The sequence below is a fragment of the Ammospiza nelsoni genome, chromosome 1 (assembly GCF_027579445.1).
Source record: "Ammospiza nelsoni isolate bAmmNel1 chromosome 1, bAmmNel1.pri, whole genome shotgun sequence".
NCBI lineage: Eukaryota > Metazoa > Chordata > Aves > Passeriformes > Passerellidae > Ammospiza > Ammospiza nelsoni.
The window spans coordinates 154725172-154744024 of record NC_080633.1 but is presented as its reverse complement, the minus strand read 5'-3'; the positions used below and the strand labels follow the sequence as shown (position 1 = coordinate 154744024).

General features: G+C 52.7%; 3 protein-coding genes across 4 annotated transcripts; 1 reads left to right on the top strand and 2 right to left on the bottom strand.

Annotated features, from left to right (window-relative positions):
- Positions 1-2680: 2680 nt before the first annotated feature.
- LOC132076276 (erythroblast NAD(P)(+)--arginine ADP-ribosyltransferase-like) lies at positions 2681-4141 on the bottom strand. The gene is made up of 2 exons (XM_059477312.1): positions 3394-4141; positions 2681-2766 (listed from the first exon to the last, which is right to left on the bottom strand). The coding sequence occupies exons 1-2, from the start codon at positions 4139-4141 to the stop codon at positions 2681-2683; spliced, it is 834 nt and encodes a 277-aa protein (XP_059333295.1).
- Positions 4142-7627: 3486 nt separating this feature from the next.
- LOC132076199 (NAD(P)(+)--arginine ADP-ribosyltransferase 2-like) lies at positions 7628-8359 on the top strand. Its single transcript, XM_059477193.1, has one exon. The coding sequence runs from the start codon at positions 7628-7630 to the stop codon at positions 8357-8359; it is 732 nt and encodes a 243-aa protein (XP_059333176.1).
- A 2802-nt stretch (positions 8360-11161) lies between these two features.
- LOC132080663 (erythroblast NAD(P)(+)--arginine ADP-ribosyltransferase-like) lies at positions 11162-13567 on the bottom strand. Of its 2 annotated transcripts, none has more exons than XM_059483918.1 (3): positions 13498-13567; positions 12007-12803; positions 11162-11387 (listed from the first exon to the last, which is right to left on the bottom strand). In XM_059483918.1, the coding sequence occupies exons 1-3, from the start codon at positions 13554-13556 to the stop codon at positions 11302-11304; spliced, it is 942 nt and encodes a 313-aa protein (XP_059339901.1). In that variant the 5' UTR covers positions 13557-13567; the 3' UTR covers positions 11162-11301. The 2 variants fall into 2 exon arrangements, with proteins under 2 accessions (XP_059339901.1, XP_059339908.1); XM_059483925.1 differs by having other exon boundaries at positions 11165-11387; positions 12019-12803.
- Positions 13568-18853: the final 5286 nt, after the last annotated feature.

Here is an 18853-nt window from a genome sequence, read left to right as displayed (position 1 = left end):
AAAATTCATTTATTTTCGTTCTTGGCCAAATTCTGTGAATCCCTACATATTCAGGATTTAAAACCAAGCAAACTCAATTTCCGCATCCCAATTAATTCAACCTAGAAAGGAAAAAGAGGAATGTTTCTTCAAAAATAGATTGTGGGAATCTGATGGTAGATAGAGCCTGGGACTTGCAGATAGGGAAGTTACCTGAGAAACTGTCAGTTTAAGAAAATATTCTTCATTGACATGGACTGCTGCATAGACAAGATCCTGCAAAATTCCTGAACCACAAGAAGAAGAACAAAGCTTTTACAGGCTTATGAATATTAATTACTCTGCCCAGGGTGACGTTAAAGCTCATTTTAATGGTCATGGGTTAGTGTTACAGAAGGGTGGGGTGCATAGCAAGGGAGACGTTCAGTAGGTGGATTGAGAGGTCTGCACCTTCCAACTACCTCAGCCAATGGGGAAAGGAAGTGGGAGATACGGGTGGGAAATTGGGGTAAAAAGGAGGCTGCATGTTCCAGCAATTTGAGACACCCCATGGGGAAATTCCCCATGGCCTCTTCATTTGATCACGAATAAAATTACAGGGCACTTCTGTCTCCTTTCTGCAAGTAAATCTCTGGCAAGGTGAATTTTTCTACTCAAAAGGTAGATAGCACAAATGTTCCACTTGAATCCTACGCGATATGCTCAGCTGCAGTCAGAGTCTCATCCACAAAATGGCAGCTCTGTCCTTTATATCCCTGGTGTTGCATCAGCCAAATACATATTCATAAGCAGTCACACATATTCAAACATTTTCCTTCTTAATCCCTGGCCCCTCTCACCGCCCGCCAGTTAACTGTTCCATGCTGTCCATTGGAGGAGACCTTCCTGCAGCGTGGTAGGAGGTGAGATGTTGCCATGCCACGCCTCCCCGCAGCAACAGGCTTTCCCCATTCCCAACCACCCCATGCAAGGGGCACAGGTACATGTCCCTGACAATCCTGACAACCACAGCTGTCCTGTACAACAATACAGGTGGGGGAAAGGGGGCAATGTGGAGAACACAGAGTGTCAAAACAACAAACTAAATAACATAACCATACATCAACAAAATTTCCCTTAACATAAACACAATATTCATCCCTTAATTTTCAGAGTCAATCACCATATTAGCCATCTAAAACAAAGCTGTGGCTGCCCCACTCCTGGAACAGTTCAAGGCCAGGTTGGGCAGTGCCAAGAACAGCCCAGCCCAGGGGAAGAAGTCCCTGCCCATGGCACCGGACGGGCTTTAAGGTTGCTCCATCCCAAACCATTGCAGAGTCCCCGGGGCCGCGATGGGGCCGGGCAGGCGCTCAGCAGCGCCAGCAGCTCGTGCTGCCGCCTGCTGTTGGCACACGGAACTGCAGCTGGGGGCGGCGAATGCGCAGTGCTGCTGATTTCCCGCGCTCGCTGCTGCTCTCCCGTGGACAATTCCTGAACCACAACTGCCAGAACCCCCAAATCCCAGAATGGGTGAAGCTGGAAGGACGCAGAGTGGGCACCTGGCCCAACTTCCCAGCTCAGGCAGCGTCATCCCTGAGCACAGGATTGAGTCCAGAGCAGCCCAGAACAGGACATGGCACTGGGCAGAGCTGGACACAGCACTCCTGATGTGCCTCCCTGGGAAGGGCAGAGGGTCCCGAATACTCCCTGACTTCCTGGCTCTGCTCTTCTCAATGCCCCCTGGATCCCTCCTGGTCCCAGACCACAGAGCCAGCTCCACTGGTCACCCACCAGCACTCCCAGGTCCTTCTCCAGAGCTGCTCCAACAGGTGCCCCCAGCCAGGGATGGCACTGGGGACTGTTCCTCCCCAGTGACCCAACCTGCCCTGGCTCTCTTGAATCTCACAATTTCTAGCCATTAGGGTCCCCCTGAAGTGCAGGATATGTCAGGAGGCTTTGCCTGAAATGTGCCCAAAGGACAATGCCCCATTTGTGGCCATCAAGGCTGCACTGAGAGAGATCTCGAGCTGATTTTGGTGCTGAATTGGGCTAAAACCAACTCTGAATTGACAACTGAGGGTAAATCACCAGAGCTGGGCCTGGCCATCCATCAGCTGACCCTGGGAATGTCCAGTCCTCTCTGAGACAGAGATTCCTCTCCCCTATTCCTGCTTGGAATGCAATGTGTGGGAAGTTCTTCTCTTGGGAAAGGGATGCTCCTCAAGGATCCTCCTCGAAGCTGGGAGAAAGAGACATTCCCACAAGTGTTGGTGTGGGGATTGACATTGAGCCTTGCTTAAGAATTGTCACTTTTGGCTGGCTGTTACAGATTTATTTAATGGAATCATTTTGACTGAATTATTTTATAGAACTGTTTGCACAATGGCTTTGGTGGCCACAGTGGTCACAGTGTCTGTGGTATCCTCATGGCTCAAGGAGTCTTGGTGATCATGGTGGCCAAAGTGGCCTTAGTGGTGATTGTGACCATAGTGGCTAGAGAGGCTGTGGTGGCTGCAGTGGCAACAGTGACAGTGGTGGCCCCAGTTACCTCATGGTGGCAATAGCTGCCAGGGTGTCCCTAGTGGCAGTGGTGGCCTTGGTAGCCCTGGTGGTCTTTTTTCTCTGGGGGTCCTGATGGTCTTGGTGATCGTGGTGGCCACAGTGACAACAGTGACCTTGGTTGCCACAGTCACCACAGTTACCTCAGTGGCCTCATGGCTCAGAGGATTCCAGTGGCCAGTGTCAGGGCTGTGGTGGCCAGGAGGAGTCCTCCACCATGGAAGGGGGCACTGGGGACACTCCCACCTGAGGGAAAAAGATGAGCATCAGGGGGACCATAAGGCGAGTGAATGGGGTCAGGGATGGCAATAATGGAGGCTTCAGTGTTACAGGAGAGATGGGGTCCATGAGTTGACAGGTGACAGGGTGTTGGGGGGGCATGGGGGGTACAAAGGCCAGGGAGGTTGGGGGTCATAGTGGTCTTAGGAGTGACAGGGGTCAGGAGGAGTCAGAGGTGCCTTGAGGGGGGGGCAGGGGTTCTGGGAGTGCCAGGGAGTGTCCGTGACCCACCCATATCCAGCACACAGGGCCCATCCCCACAGCATGGCCTTTGGCAGCGCAGGACAGGGTAGGTACAGAGGGTCCCCATCTCTTTCCCTGTCCCTGTTGTCCCATGACACGGGTGTCCCTGTCCATTTTCCCTCCCAGAAGTGGGGATCCCCATCCCTGTGCCCTGTAATGGGCATTCCTGTCCCTACAATGGGTGTCCCCAGATTTGGGGTCTCCAGCACGGGGCGTCCTTGTCTTCCCCCACACAGTGGGTGTCCCTGCACGATCCCCAGTGAATTTCCTGGTGCCCTGTGCCTTATCATGGGTGTCCCCATGGCCACAGTGAGTGTCCCCATCACCCCAGGCTGCCCTCTGTGCCATCACCTTGCAGCCACTCGCAGTTGTATTTGCTGTAGGTCCCGGTGGAGCGGAGCTGGATTTTTGCCTTGTCCCCTATCTGGGTGACGTTGATGACCTCAAAGGTCTCAAATGGTGGGATCAGAATGAACTGAATTGGGGAATCTCCGATTTTTATGCCGACACTCGCGCCCTCGCATGTGTGCACCTGGAACTCCGTCTCCTTCCCAGAGCACTGTGCAGGCTCATCTCTCATCCATATTGGCATGAAGTGACCAAATCGGACTATAGCACCATAATGTGCCTTGAACCAGATCCCACACAGGTGCTGGACCATGTCATAACACTGCCCTTGAAGACCGACCCTCGTTGTTGCCAGGGCCTGGGTCAGCAGGAAATGCAGCGTTTTGAAGTGGAAGTTGTCCCGGTATTCCTGCTGGGAACGCCCAGCCACCCGCACAGCATCATTGAACACGCTGTGGAGGCCATCCATTGTGAAGGCCATGGTGGCGATGATCTGGTCTGGGGACAGAGGGGACTCAGGGGGTCCCTGCCTCTGCCACTCAGCTGTAGCCTTTACCCAGACCTCGGCAAACTTCTTGTTCTGCTCAAACTCGGAGCGGTTGAGGGCCGGCAATGCAGCGATCATGTCAGGGCCACAGCCCCGGTACTGGTCATCGAAGGAGTTCAGGGCCATGTCCAGGGGCTTCATCTCATCGGCCACAGTAGCCATGGCCATTGCCAGCAGTGCCAGGGTCTGTGCCAGAGGGGCCATTGAGAGGAGAGGACACAGGGACCAGTGTGGACACTGAGGGACACAGAGAGGACACAGAGGAGACACAGGGAGGGTTCCTCAGGGAGGGACTGGGCAGGGGAGTGGGGGCAGCCCAGGGGAAGGAGAGGCATTCCTGGCCAGCAGACCCCAGGGCATGTCTGGGGTCCTTGATCCCAAATCCCGGGGTTACTTATGCCTCCCCAATGTGCCCCAGCCCCAGGGATCCCAATCCCACAATACCAAGGCCCCCAGAAGCCCAATCCTAATCCCATGACTACAAGTCCCTCATCCCCAACAGGGTCCCGATCCAAATCCTGGGGTGGGGTCACCCTGTGAGCCCCCAGTGTCCCCCTCAGCCCATTCCCAGGCCCCAATCCCATACCCAGTCACCAATTTCTTTCGTGTCACCCCAGGACCTCCACCAAATCCAGGCATCACCCCCTGCCCCCAAAGAGTCTCCCAGCCCCCCCCACCAAGACCCCAATCCCTCTCCCACCATCCCGTGTCCCACCTCATTACCCCCAGAGCCCCCCATTACCCCAATCCCAGACCTGTGACTCCCCAGGGCCTGCCCATGTCCGCAATCCCAATCCCTCAGTCCCATCTTCCCCCCAAAAGTACCCCTGGAGTCCCCCCAGCCCCGATACCAAAATCAGCCGGAGTGAACTCCCTGATGGAACTGGAGGTATCAGAAAGCCAGAATTCTTTATCAGCTTGGACTCACAACAGATCTCTCCTGATCCTGCACTTCAGGGGGGACTTTGCCAAGGGGTATTTATCCATCCTAATTATAAATATTCATTAAAATGTGTCCCTCACCTAGTACAGCAACTTCACCTTTCCTAGCAATAATTTGCATGGCTGCACCTCTGTCTGAAAATCCTTTTATGGTACTGGGGAGTCCTAAAAATGAGTTTTCTCAGTGCGGTTTTCAGTGCATGCCTCAGTATGCCAGATGACCTCAGCTTGAGCTTTCACTTTTGACAGACACTGCTTGTTCTGTGTTACAAAATTTGCCAAACACCCCTCACTGGAGTTCCCTTTATCTCTTTCTCCACACGTTCCAGCCCCTTTGTTCTTCTGTGTACACACATTTACATCCTTTTATTGGTTTTCTGCTAGTTCTTCTTTAAGCACTATCCAGCACCATTAAGGGATCTGAAACTCTCTGTTCTCTCTCTTATTGCTCACCCCCCAGGAACCCAATCCCAAGGTCCCATGTCCCCTCAGTTCCACCCAGTCCTGCTTCCCACTGCTCACTGAGGTGATGCCTTATCTCAGATACCGATTGGGGTCCCCTACCAGATGACATCCCTGTAGGCACCTTGAGCCTGTGGATGATCTCTTGGAGGAGTGTCAGGGTGACTTCCCTGGCCTTGTTGGTGAGGCAGGAGAAGATCTGGACATCCAAGAGGGGGTCCACAACCACCAGGAGATACCTGAGCCCATGTTGGCGTGGTAGCTCAGAAAATCCATTTGCCAGTTATCCCCAGGAGTGTTTCCTCTTTCAGTGATTCCTGGAGGTGATGGCTTGGAATTCAAAGAAACCTCTTGTGCAGCTTTTATGCAAGTCTATTTCCCACAGGGATTTGTCGATCCCCATGATGATTTGCCCTGGATTGTATTACAGCCACTTCTTTGGGCAGCTCAACTCAGTCTCCCAGGTAATCCCTCAAGAGATCAACCCCAGGCTCAAGGTGCCTACAGGGATTTCTGTTGAGGGATTTTTGCAGGAAAATGGACACAGTGCCCAAGCCAACCTCTATGGGGTCTGAGTAGAATTTCACATTGTCCCCCATACCTCGAAAACAGGAAGAGCCTACTCAGAAGAAACACAAATACAGGATGGGAGTCACGCTAAGAAGACAGAGCAAAAAACCACAGTGGAGCGTGTGAAGGCAAGACAATAAACCACAGTGAGAGGCATGAAGAAAGAAGACTAACCAATCAGCTGAAGGCTTGAGACGCATGCACAGATAGGCTGAACCAATCATGGAGTAGCTTGAGGAGCGTGAACAGTAGAACAGAGTTATAATAAATTTGACTTCACTTGATCATATTGATCATGGCTTCATGTTCCATTTCTGATCCTCCGCAGATGTCACCTGATAGGATACCCCAACTGGTATCTGAGGTGTGAGTGCAACTCAGTGAGCAGTGGGGAGTAGGACTGGGGGGAACCTGGGGGGAAATGGGACAGTGGGATTTGGGTCCTGGGGGGTGAGCAGTAAGAAAGAGAATAGAAAGTTTTAGATCCCTTAATGGTGCTTGGTCGAGTTTAAAGATGAACAGGTGAAAAACAATAAAAGGATGTAGAAGTGTGGACGCAGCAGGGCAAAGGTTGCTGGAACCTGTGGAGAAAGAGATAAAGGGAGCTCCAGTGAGGGGTTTTTGGCAAGTTCTATAACACAGAAGGAGCAGCGGCTGCCTAAAGCAAAATTTTGAGGCATGGTCATCTGGGATATTGGGGCACTCAGTGAAAATCACACTGAGAAAATTAATTTTTATGACTCTGCAGCAAAATAAAAATTATTTCCTAAAAGAGGCAGAGCCATGCAAACTATTTATGGGAAAAATGCTGGTTTCTGTATTAGATAAAGAACACAATTTCATGCATATTTATAATTATGATGCATAAATACCCAATACCCTGACATGCAGGACCAGGAGAGATCTGCTGTGAGTCCAAGTTGATCAAGAATTCTGGCTTTCTGATACCTCCAGTTCTATCAGGGAGCTTCACTCTGGTCAATTTTGGAAACAGGGACTGGGCACCCTTGGGGGGGGACATGGGACTGAGGGATTGGGGTCTGGGGGGGCACTGAGGGTTTCACAGGACAGGGACTGAAGTCCTGGGGTGATCCAGGGGACCAGCGATGAGAGACACAGGACCATGGGAGTGGCAGTGGGGCACTGGGGGACACTTGGGGGGCACATGGGACTGGATCAGGGTCCAGGGGTCCCCAGGGAGGTCATGGGACTGAGAGTGGGGTTCGGGTAAGGGGGGGAGGGGACAGAGACAAGTGGGACCCATTGGGGACCCCAAACCTTGGGCCAGGGTCCTGGGGGACATGGGGTCACTGGGAGGGGTACAAGGGATTGGGAGAGGGATTGGGGTAATGGAGGCACTGGGAAAGACCGGGAGGGGGGACACAGAGCTGGGAGTGGGATTGAGAGTCTGGGGAACAATGGGGCATCCTGGAATGATCACAGGATTTGGGTTCAGGTTCCAGTACATGTCCAGGGGTCTTCTGGCTGGGGCAGCCCCCACTCTCCCTAGGCTGACCCCACTGTCACTCGCCAGCCCCTCACCACAGAAGCCTCCCCATGTCCCACCATGTCCCTCAGAGTCCCCTCTGTCCCATCAGTGTCCCCTTAGAATCCCCTGGTATGCGCCAGTGTTCTCCCTGTGTCACACCATCTGTCCTCTGTGTTCCCTCTGTGTCCCACAGTGTCCCACACTGGTCCCTGTGGACTCTCTTCTCCATGGCCCCCCTGGCTCACACCCTGGCACTGCTGACAATGACTGTGGCCACTGTGGCCATCACGATGGTGCCCCTGGACATGGCCCACAACTCCTTTGATGGCCAGTACGTGAACTGTGGCCCTGCCATGACTGCGGCCTTGCCAGCCCTCAAGCGCTCCGACTTCCGGGAGAACAAGAAGTTTTCCCAGGCCTGGGAGAAGGCCACAGCCGAGTGGCAGAAACGAGGTTCCTATTCATCCTTTCTGACCAAAGACCAGGCCATTGCCCTCATGGTCTACACAATGAATGATGTGTTTAGGGAGTTCAATGAAGATGTGAGTTCGGCTGAACGGTCCTGCCAGGAATACCGGTACAACTTCCACTTCAAAACGCTGCATTTCCTGCTGACCCAAGCCCTCCAGAAGCTGAAATGCCATAATAAGTGTCTGGACGTGTCCCGGGGAGTGAAAAAGACACAGTTCATTGTGAAATATGGTGATAAAGTCCGCCTTAGTCAATTCACTTCGTCGTCACTGAATAAAACGGTGGCGGAATATTATGGGACAGACACGATGTTCGAGGTGCGCACGTGTCTAGGAGCGCACATTGAGAAGTTCTCCTACAATCAAAGTGAGAAGGAGGTGCTGATCCCACCCTTTGAGGTCACCAAAGTCACCAGAGAAGGGAAGAAGGTGCAGATTGCGCTTCGCTCAACTGGGAACTTCAGCAACTACAACTGCCAGTGGTTGTGAGGTGACATCATGGGAACAACCTGGGGGGATGGGGACACTCAGAGAGGGCTGGGGACAAGAAGACATGCTGCTGAGGACACCCATGACCCAGAGGGAACAGAGACACACACTGTGGCTGGGAGACAAGACACGCAGAGGTCGAGACATGGTCAGGGACAACATTGCTTCGGTGCAGGAAATAGGGACACCCAGTGTCAGGTGAGGGGGACAGGGGCATCCAGTGCTGGGGTTGGAGGGACAAGGTACATGGTACATGGCTGGGTACAAGGGGATATGGACCTCATTATGGCCCCCTCTGACACCACATCCTCAGGGCCCCCCACCACCTCTGTCCCTCTCCCCATGGCCCTCCTGATGCTCGCCTGGCCCTCTCACCCCAGGATCCCCTGACCCCTTTCTTTGTCCCCACAGGTGGGAGCCTCCCCAGGAACTCTCCCAATCTTGGGGGGCTTCTCCTTGCTACCGTGGCCATGGCAGTGGCCACTGGAACTCTCTAAGTCACAAGGCCACCAAAATCGTGGTGGTTGTGGAGGCAACTGTGGAAAGCCACCAGGACGAAGGACACCGGGACCCCCAGATAAATGAAGCCACCAAAGCTACACAGGACCTTATGACCGCTATGGTCCCTTTTTCCCACTGTGACCACTGTGGTCGTTATTGTTACTACGGCCACTGTGGCAACTTTGGTCTCTACGACCACTCGGGCCACTCTGGGCATTGGAACCACCATCGTCAGCATGGCCATTGTGCCCACAGTGACCCATGATGTCACCATGCACGCTGTGACTACTGTGTTCACTGCAACTTCTGAGACCACCATTGACACCATGGCTATCAAGACAACCAAGGTCACCGTGGCCACCACAGCCACTGTGGCCACCATGGTCACTGTACCATGGTGTCCATCCTGGAAAAGCCCCTCCAAGCGGTGCCCAGTGAGGGAATGATGCCAGGTCAGCATGACCAGCACGAGGGGGCTGGAGCTGCCAGGACAGCACAGGACAGCACGGACAGCAGAGATTGGGCAGCACCTGGGGCCACTTGGGCACTTCTGGACAGAGGGGTTGGGGAGTGGCAATGTCACGGCCACCTCCTAGTGCTCCTTGGCTGCCTTGCCTGGTGTAGCAATAAATTGCTGCTTGCTAACTTGCTGTATAAGAAATGAATAAAACCCTGATCCTTGCTTGCTGGGTGTATCAAAAGTTTGCCAAAATTTGCTGCTGGCTCACCTGATGTATCCCCTACAGCTCCTTTAACACCTTTCCTGCAGAATGCCTCATTTCCTAAAATAAAGCAGTTCCTGGAGTTTTCTTTAGAGACCACTGAAAGCTTTATTTTTCAAGGCTTGGTCTTCAAACAGGTGATGGAGAAATATTCCTCCCTTTTTCCTGAAGAGGGAAATGTTTCCCTTTTTCACGGGAGACCCTCAGAAAGGACCTGGAGGGGCTGGAGAGCGTCCAGAGAAGTGATGGAGCTGTGGAAGGGTCTGGAGCACCAGGAAGGGCTGAGGGAGCTGGCGGGGCTTTTGAGTGCAATTTTAAAAGGACGAACAATCAGTCTGGGCCCAGTTCCAAAGTTCCTGATTTGAGGAAATACTTCAGAAGAAGCATTGGGAGGAAAAAAAGAAAAACAAACAGATTGAAGAAGGATAAAAAATAAAATAGAGACATGGGACCAGAGGCCGCACCACCCATTTATTGAAGGAAAAACCCCCTGATGTTTCGCTCAGGAAAATCTTTTTTCTTTCAAAGCAGGGAATTTTCCCACTTTACCCGCTCATCTCCTGGAGCTGTGCTTTGGGAATTGTCCACAGGAGGGCAGCAGCGAGCGCGGGAAATCAGCACCCACTGCGCATGCGCTGCTCCCAGCTGCAGTTCTGGCTGCCAACAGCAGGCGGCAGCACGAGCTGCTGGGGGTGCTGAGCGCCCGCCCCGCCCCATCCCGGCCCCAGGGGCTCTGCAATTGTTTAGGATGGAGCCACCCTGGCATATTGACCCCACTCTTTCCAAAATCCCCTGGGTCTCTCCTGGCCTGAGGCCACACAGCCAGCTCCACTGGTCACCCACCAGCACCACAGATCCTTCTCCAGAGATGCTCCAGCAGGCCAACCAGCCAGGACGGGCACTGGGGACTGTCCCTCCCCAGGGACAGGACCCGCCCTTGCCCTCTTGAACATCCCAATTTCCTGCCTTTAAGGTCCCCCTGAACTGCAGAATTTGGCAGGATGCTCTGCCTGGAACGTGCCCCAGGGACAATGCCCCATTGGTGGCCATCAAGGCTGCACTGAGAGGGGTCTTGTGCTGATTTTGGTGCTGAATTGGGCTAAAACCAGTCCAAATCACCAACACTGAATTGACAACTGAGGATGAAGCATCAGAGCATGGCCTGGCCATCCATCAGCTCACACTGGGAATATTGATTCCCCTCTGAGACAGAGATTCCTCTCCCTTACTCTACTTGGAATGAAATGCGTGTGAGAATCCTCCCTTGGGAAGGAAATGCTCCCTAGGGATGCTCCTTGAGGCTGAGAGAAAGAGACATTCCCATGATTGTTGGTGTGGGGAAAGACATTGAGCCCTGTTTAGGAATTGTCTCTATTTGCTGGCTTTGACAGAATTATTCAATGAAATTGTTTTGATAGAAAATTTTAATAGGATTGCTTTGCACCATTGCCCTGATGTGCGCAGTGGTCAGAGTGGCTCTGGTGGCTCAGGGAGTCTTGGTGTTCACAGCGGCCTTGCGGTTATACAGACCATGGTGTCCAGAGTGCCTCTGATGGCTGCAGTGACCTCATGGTGGCAGTAGCTGCCAAGGTGGCCAGAGTGTCAGGGGTGGCCTTGGTAGCCTTCGTGGTCTCGTTCCTCTGAGGGTCCGGGAGGTTTTGGTGATCATGGTGGCCACAGTGACCAGAGTGACCTCAGTGGCATTGGCGGCCTCCTGACTCAGAGGATCCCTGTAGCCACTGCCAAGGTTGTGGTGGCCAGGAGGAGTCCTCCAAGGTGGAAGGGGGCGCTGGGGATGCTCCCACCTGGGGGACAGAGAGAGGGGTCAGAGGGGACCATGTGGGGAGGGAGGGAGTAGGGGACAAGCATACAGGCAGGTTAGAGGTGACAGGAGAGATGGGGACCATGAGTTGACAGGTGAGAGGGTGTTGGGGAAGGGATGGAGGGATACAGGGGCCGTGGAGGTCAGGGCTGTCATGGTGGGCTTGGAGGTGACAGGGGTCAGGTGGAGTCAGGAAGTGCCATGGTGGGTGACAGGTGGTGACAGAGGTTCAGGATGTGCCATGAGGGGTCCCAGCCCACCCACGTTCATCACACAGGGCCCATCCCCACAGCACTGCCTTTGGTGGGGAGTAACAGGGTCGGAACGGGGTCGGGGCCCATGTCTCTGTCCCTGTCCCTCTTGTCCCCTGGCATGGGTCTTCCTTTCCCTTTTCCCTCCCACAAGCAGGGATCTCCATCTCTGTGCCCTGTCTCCGTGCCCAGAATGGGTGTCCCCAGACTTGGTGTCCCCAGCATGGCCTCTCCCTGTCCCCAAACTCTGAGTGAGTGTCCCCACCCTCTGTGCCCGGTCATGGGTGTGCCCTGTCCACCGTTGGTGCCCCCATGGCCACAGTGGGTGTCCCCATCCCCCCAGGTTGTCACCTGTGGTGTCACCTTGCAGCCACTCGCAGGTGTAGTTGCTGAAGGTCCCATTGGAGCGGAGCTGGATCGTAGCCCTTTCTCCTTCCTGGCTGACATTGATGACCTGGAAGGTCTCATATGGTGGGATCAGCACCTCCTTCTCGTTAGGATACTTGGAGAAATTCCAGATTGCTGCACCATGGCATGTGTACACCTGGAACACCGTGGCACTCCCAAAGCGCTTGGCAGTTTTTTCACTCTCTGACGCCGAAGAGAATTGACCAAACCGGACGATGTCACCAGGCTTTGCCTTGAACCTGTACATGCGCACCCCCCGGTACACGTTGTGACACTGCCCATTCTGAGCCTGTCTCAGTGTCACCAGGGCCTGGGTCAGCAGGAAATGCAGTGTTTTGAAGTGGAAGTTGTCCCGGTATTCCTGGCTGGAGCGCCCGGCTGTACGCACGGCTGCGTTGAACTCTCTGTACAGCTCATCCATCGTGTAGGCCATGAGGGCGATGGCCTGGGCTGGAGATGACAGAGGGGACACAGGGGACCCCCGACTCTGCCACTTGGCTGTGGCATTAAGCCAGGCCTGGGCAAAAAGAGGATTCTGCTGGAACTCGGAGTTGTTGAGAGCCGGCAATTCCACCATCATTTTAGTGCCACAGTCATGGTACTGATCATCGAAGGAGTCCGGGGCCATGTCCAGGGGCATCACATCAACAGCCATGGTGGCCATGGCCATTGCCAGCAGTGCCAGGGTCTGAGCCAGGGTGGCCATGGAGATGAGAGGCCACCAGGACCAGTGTGGGACACTGGGGGACACAGAGGGGACATGGGGGAGACACAGAGAGGGTTCATCAGTGAGGGACTGGGGAGGGAAATGGGGTCAGCCCAGGGGGAAGGGAGGCACTCCTGGCCAGCAGAACCCATGGTCATGTCTGGGGTCCCTGATCCCAAATTCTGGGGTTATTTATGCCTCCCCAAAGTCGCCCAGCCCCCCAGGGACCCCAATCCCAATCCCACAGTACTGTGTCCTCCTGCCCCCCCAGAAGCCCAATCCTAATCCCATGTCTACAAGTCCTCTCAGCCGCAGCAGGATCCCGACCAAAATCCTGGGGTCACTCCGAGACCCCCAATGTCCCCCTCAGCCCATCTCCAGACCCGAATCCTACTCCCAGTCCCAAATTTCTTTTGTGTCACCCCAGGACATCAACCCAAATCCAGCCATCACTCCCTGCCCCCACAGTGTGTCCTAGCCTCCCCCATCACCCCAATCCCACCCCCACCATCCCATGTCCCCCCTCATTTTCCCCCAGAGCCCCCCAATCCCAGTCCTATGACTCCCCCAGTGTCCCCCCATGTTTGCAATCCCAATCCCTCAGTCCCGTGATCCCCCGAGAGTCCCCAGGGGTCCCTCCAGCCCCAATACTGAAATCAGCTGGAGTGAACTCCCTGATGGAACTGCAGTTATCAGAAAGTCAGAATTCTTTATCAGCTCAGACTCACAGTGGATCTCTCCTGGTCCTGCAGGTCACAGGGGACTTTGCCATGGGGTATTTATCCATCCTAATTATAAATATTCATGAAAATGTGTCCCTTACCAAGTACAGAATCTTCACTTTTCCTAGAAAAGAGTTGCATGGCTCCGCCTCTTTCTGGAAATCCTTTTATGGTACTGGAGAGTCCTAAATATGAGGTTTCTCGGTTTTGTTTTCACTGAGTGCCCCAATATGCCAGATAACCTCACTTCAAACTTTCGTTTTGGGCAGGCACTGCCCCTTCTGTGTTACAGAACTTGTCAAAAATCCCTCACTGGAGTTCCCCTTTTCTGTTCCTTCACGGGTTCCAGCCATGTTTGCCCTGCTGTGTCCACACTTTTACATCCTTCTGTGGACTTCTGCTAGCTCATCTTTAAGCCCTATCCAGTATCTTCAGGAGAACTGAAACTTTCTATTCTCTCTCTTATTTCTCACCCCCCAGAACCCCAATCCCACGGTCCCACAGTCCCACATCCCCCCAGTGCCCCCCAGTCCCACTCCCAGCTGCTCACTGAGCGCGACCATCACCCTGACAAAAAGGGGGCCAAGTTTTATTCTGTGGGTTCCATTTCTCCCCAGTTCACCTTTAAAGCAGCACAGAGCCCTCAGTCTGTCAGCCAGTGTTGGGAACGGCACAAGGACTGGTCCTGCACAGCTGGGTGTGTGTTTCATGGCTCACAGACCAAATGTGTGTCGGTGAAGGGCCAACGGAACCTACGGAATTGCAGCTGGCTTTGACTCCAAAAATGTCACCTTTACAGCAGACATTTAAAACTGATTTATTGGTTATGGCAGTGGGAGGGTGTGGGAATCCATAAAATCAGAGGGTTTTGGGAAAGCTGCAAGAGGCAGGCCTCAGAGACAGCAGAACTGCGGTTAGAGCTAAGCGGTAGCAATAAGATTTGTCAGCAGAAAAATATATGAGAAGTAGAAAGTAAGGACAAATAGAACAATAGTCTGTGTATTAACCCTTGGCTAGAATAACTCCCTAAGCTACTCTTTTGGTTTGGAAAGACAGGTGTCTGCTAAGGAAGGCAGGAGCCTCTCTTCAAATGGAAATTGTAAATCTCCTCCTCCCTTCTCTGAATTGCTATAAATTTGACATTAAAGGGCTCTCAGGCAAAAAATATGGGAGCAGGAAATAACAGTTCTTTAATAGGGAAGAAAATTAAAAAAAATAAAATAAACAATGCAGTAAACTAAACCAACACTGACAGTCAGAACACAACCTGACACCCTGTGGGTCAGGGAGTTGTAGCAGTCCAATTGGAATTGTGGCTGCAGCCCTCCTGGAGTGTCAGGTGTGGTTCTTTTGGAGCAGGGATCTTGTAGAAGGGTGTAATTTTTTCTCTGAAGATCCAGTGGAAGAGGCAGCTGCTGTTCCTCTGGGAAAAACCTGTGCAGAAGCAGTGCTGGTGTTCCAGAATCTCCAGATTATATCTGGGTAGGAATGCTTGGCTCCTCCCTCTGGGCAGAGCATCTCACAATGGGATGCTGTAGTGCTTATCAGTCATGCAGTGACATTCAATAGCCTATTATCAGCAGATGTCCCCGCAGTTGTGGAAGAGATAAGGAAAACTGCCCACTTAACAGAAGACAACTGCCATATAGATGGCAAATGGAATACAATTTGCTTGGCAATCCAGGACATTTCCAACCCCTATTCTGTTTCCATCTGCATCACAAAGAAACCTTACACACAGTTCTCACTTAAGACTAAGTTTTCCTGTGGTACACAATGGGTTTCTCCATCTTTCTGCATTACCCACCAATTGTAACCAGGTCCTTGAGCAAATACAATCCCACAGATGGGTTTGTCTTTGCCTGAGGTGGGAGTAATCCAAACAGTCTTTCCTAAAATACCTTTCATGTGTACAACAGGGACTTTATTTCCATCCACTGTGTGCAAGGGTTCAGACTGGGCAGGACCAGCCTGATTGATGGACCCTTGGGTGTTGACCATCCAGGCGGCTTTTGCTAAGTTCATTTTTCAATTTCTAAAAATTCCCCCTCCAAGTGCCTTCAAGGTAGTCTTAAGTAGTCCACTGCACCATTCAACTTTCCAGGCAGCTGGTGCATGATAGGGAATATAATATATCCATTCAATACCATGTTCCCTGGCCCAGGTGTTGATAAGGCCATTCTTGAAACGGGTCACATTGTCCGACTCAGTTCTCTCAGGGGTGCCATGTCTCCACAGAATTTGCTTTTCAAGGCCCGGGATGGTGTTCCAGGCAGTAGCATGAGACACAGGGTAGGTTTCCAACCATCCAGTGGTGGCTTCCACCATGGTCAGCACATAGCGCTTGCCCTGGCGTGTCTGGGGCAGTGTGATGGAGTCAATCTGCCAGGCCTCCCCATACTTGTACTTGGACCACCGCCCACCGTACCACAGGGGCTTCACTTGCTTGGCCTGCTTGATGGCAGCACACGTCTCACAGTCATGGATAACCTGAGAAATACTGTCCATGGTTAAATCCACCCCTCAGTCTCGTGCCCACTTATAGGCGGCATCCCTGCCCTGATGGCCTGAGGCATCATGGGCCCATCAAGAAACAATTCTCCCTTATGTTTCCAATCTAAGTCTATCTTTGACACCCCTATCTTTGCTGCCTGATCTACCTGTTTGTTGTTTCAGTGTTCCTCATTAGCCCAACTCTTGGGGACATGGGCATCAACATGGCGGACCTTCACAGGTAGCCTCCCTACCCTGGTAGCAATGTCTTTCCACTCATCAGCAGCCCAGATCAGTTTTCCCTTATGCTGCCAGTTGGCCTCTTTCCACCTCTCCAGCCATCCCCACAGAGCATTGGCTGCCATCCGTGAATCAGTATAGAGGTAGAGCTTTGGCCACTTCTCTTTCTCAACAATGTCCAGGGCCAGCTGAACAGCTTTGAGTTCAGCAAGTTGATTTTATCCACCTCATCCTTTGGAAGCTTATCCTGCTGTGTGGGGCTCCATACGGCTGCTTTCCACTTCCAGTTCATCCCTACAATGCAACAGGAACCGTCAGTGAAAACAGCATACTGTGTTTCCTCTGGGGGCAGTTGGTTATATGGAGGAGCCTCTTCAGCCCATGTCAGTGGTTCCTGTTCTCCACCTGTGACACCAAAATTTTCACCTTCGGGCCTGTTTGTAATTACCTCCAAAATCCCAGGGCGATTCAGTTTACCTATACGGGCGCGCTGAGTGATGAGAGCAATCCATTTGCTCCATGTGGCACTGGTGGCATGGTGAGTGGAAGGAACCTTGCCTTTGAACATCCACCCCAGCACTGGTAATCGGGGTGCCAGTTGTTCTTCTGTGCCAATCACCTCTGAGGCAGCCTGAACTCCTTCACAGGCAGCCAGGATTTACTCCTCTGTTGGGGTGAAGTTGGCTTCAGAGCCTCTGTAGCCCTGGTTCCAGAACCCCAAGGGTCATCCTTGAGTCCCCCCGGCTACTTTCTCTGCTGGTGGTTACATTTCTCAAATGAATTTCTTCCAATTTTTGTTGGAAAGATGCTGGGGTGTGGGGATGGATTTATAGATGAACAGACAGCTATTAAGACACAAAGGAATGTGGCTGACTGGCTCTGGCATTCCCATGAAGTCATTTTGGCACTTGGGAGTCCCACCTGGGGGGTGAGCTCCCCTGCTGGGGATTATTTGGGAATTGTGGTGTAGGATTGACAGGAGAGATGTTGCAGCTCTGGGCAACACCAGAGACTTGGCTGGGCAGTGGGGGCTGGTTTCCTTCCTGCTGTTTGTAGGACCAAGGACAGCGGCTGCACACTGCAGGAGTTGTACATTACTGGTCTGGGACCTTTGGTACACAGCCGTTTGGCACTCTGATGGAATCTGCCTGCTTTTCCTGCTTCTACTGCCCACTGTTTGGTAGTGCCTTAAGCTTTTAGCTTTTGTATTTTTCAGATCTTGTACTGCATTAGTGTATAACTCGGAACTCCATGTAAAGTGTTAGTAAGATCACTTCATGTTTTGGTCAGACAAAGCAATCCTTCCAGGCCTGAGAACCAAGAACACCCTCTGCCTCAGGCTCCAGAAAGTATAAACAAAAATGAATCAGGGCAGGGGGAGAAAACTGAGGGAATATGACCTCATTACCTGAAGCGGTAATTGAAGAATTAACCCCTGATATGCAAACGGACAAAACTTTTATCTGTCTGAAAAACTCGTGACCATTGCCCACTTTGGGTGTAGCCTCTGTGAGGCTTTGGGCAGCTCAGAGTGTATTTTTGAAGGCCTTTGATAAGTAACCACTTTATGCTCCTGCCTCTTGTCTTGCCTCTGTTCTAGGCAGCCACTGCAAGACATCATTCTGACATCAAACGCTGTCCATGAGCTTCGCAAGAAGAGCAATTTCCTTCCTCCGTTCCTGGCACCAGCCCTGGGAATCACCACACACACTTAGGGATCACCACATCCACCGTGGGGATTGTCACACTCACCGTGGGGATCACCACACACATTATGGCGATTGCCACACCCACCATGGGGATCACCACACCCCTTATGGGGATTGCCACACCCACCATGGGGATCACCACACACACCTAGGGATCACCACATCCACCGTGGGGATTGTCACACTCACCGTGGGGATCACCACACACATTATGGCGATTGCCACACCCACCATGGGGATCACCACCCCCGTTATGGGGATCGCCACACCCATTCTGTTCTGTCCCCTCAGAAGAGCCACCCCAGCATCCCCTGCTGGCAGCAGATCTGTCACCAGAATGTCCCCTGCTGGCCATGGGTCTTTCTCCACAGTGCCCCCTGCTGACTGTGGGTGTGTCACTACAGCGCCTCCTGCTGGTCACGAGTCGTTCACCTTAGCGCCTCCTGCTGGCTACGGGTGTGTTACTACAGCGCCTCCTGCTGGCTACGGGTGTGTTACTACAGCGCCTCCTGCTGGCCACAAGTCCATCACCACAGCGCCTCCTGTTGGCTGTGTGTCACTGCAGCGCCCCCAGCTGGCCATGGTCCCCACCCCACCTGAACAGAAACCAGTGCTGAGCTGGTGGGAAACGCCTGCTCGTGTGGTGTTGTTTGTTCTCTTCTGGGTTTTATATTTTATAGTAAAAAATTGTTATCCCTTTTCCTACCTTTTTGCCTGAAAGCCATGTAGTTTTTGGAGTTACACTGATTTGAAGAGAGGGATCTTCTCCTCCCACTCCAGGAAGGTTCCTGCCTTCCTGGGCATTTGTCACTTAAACAAAGACACTTCTTGGGGCCCAATACGAGGCTTAAGAGGAAAGGGTGAAAAGAGAAGAACAGTTCTCAGGTGATCCATTTGTGTATTGAGTGATAGAAACCTCA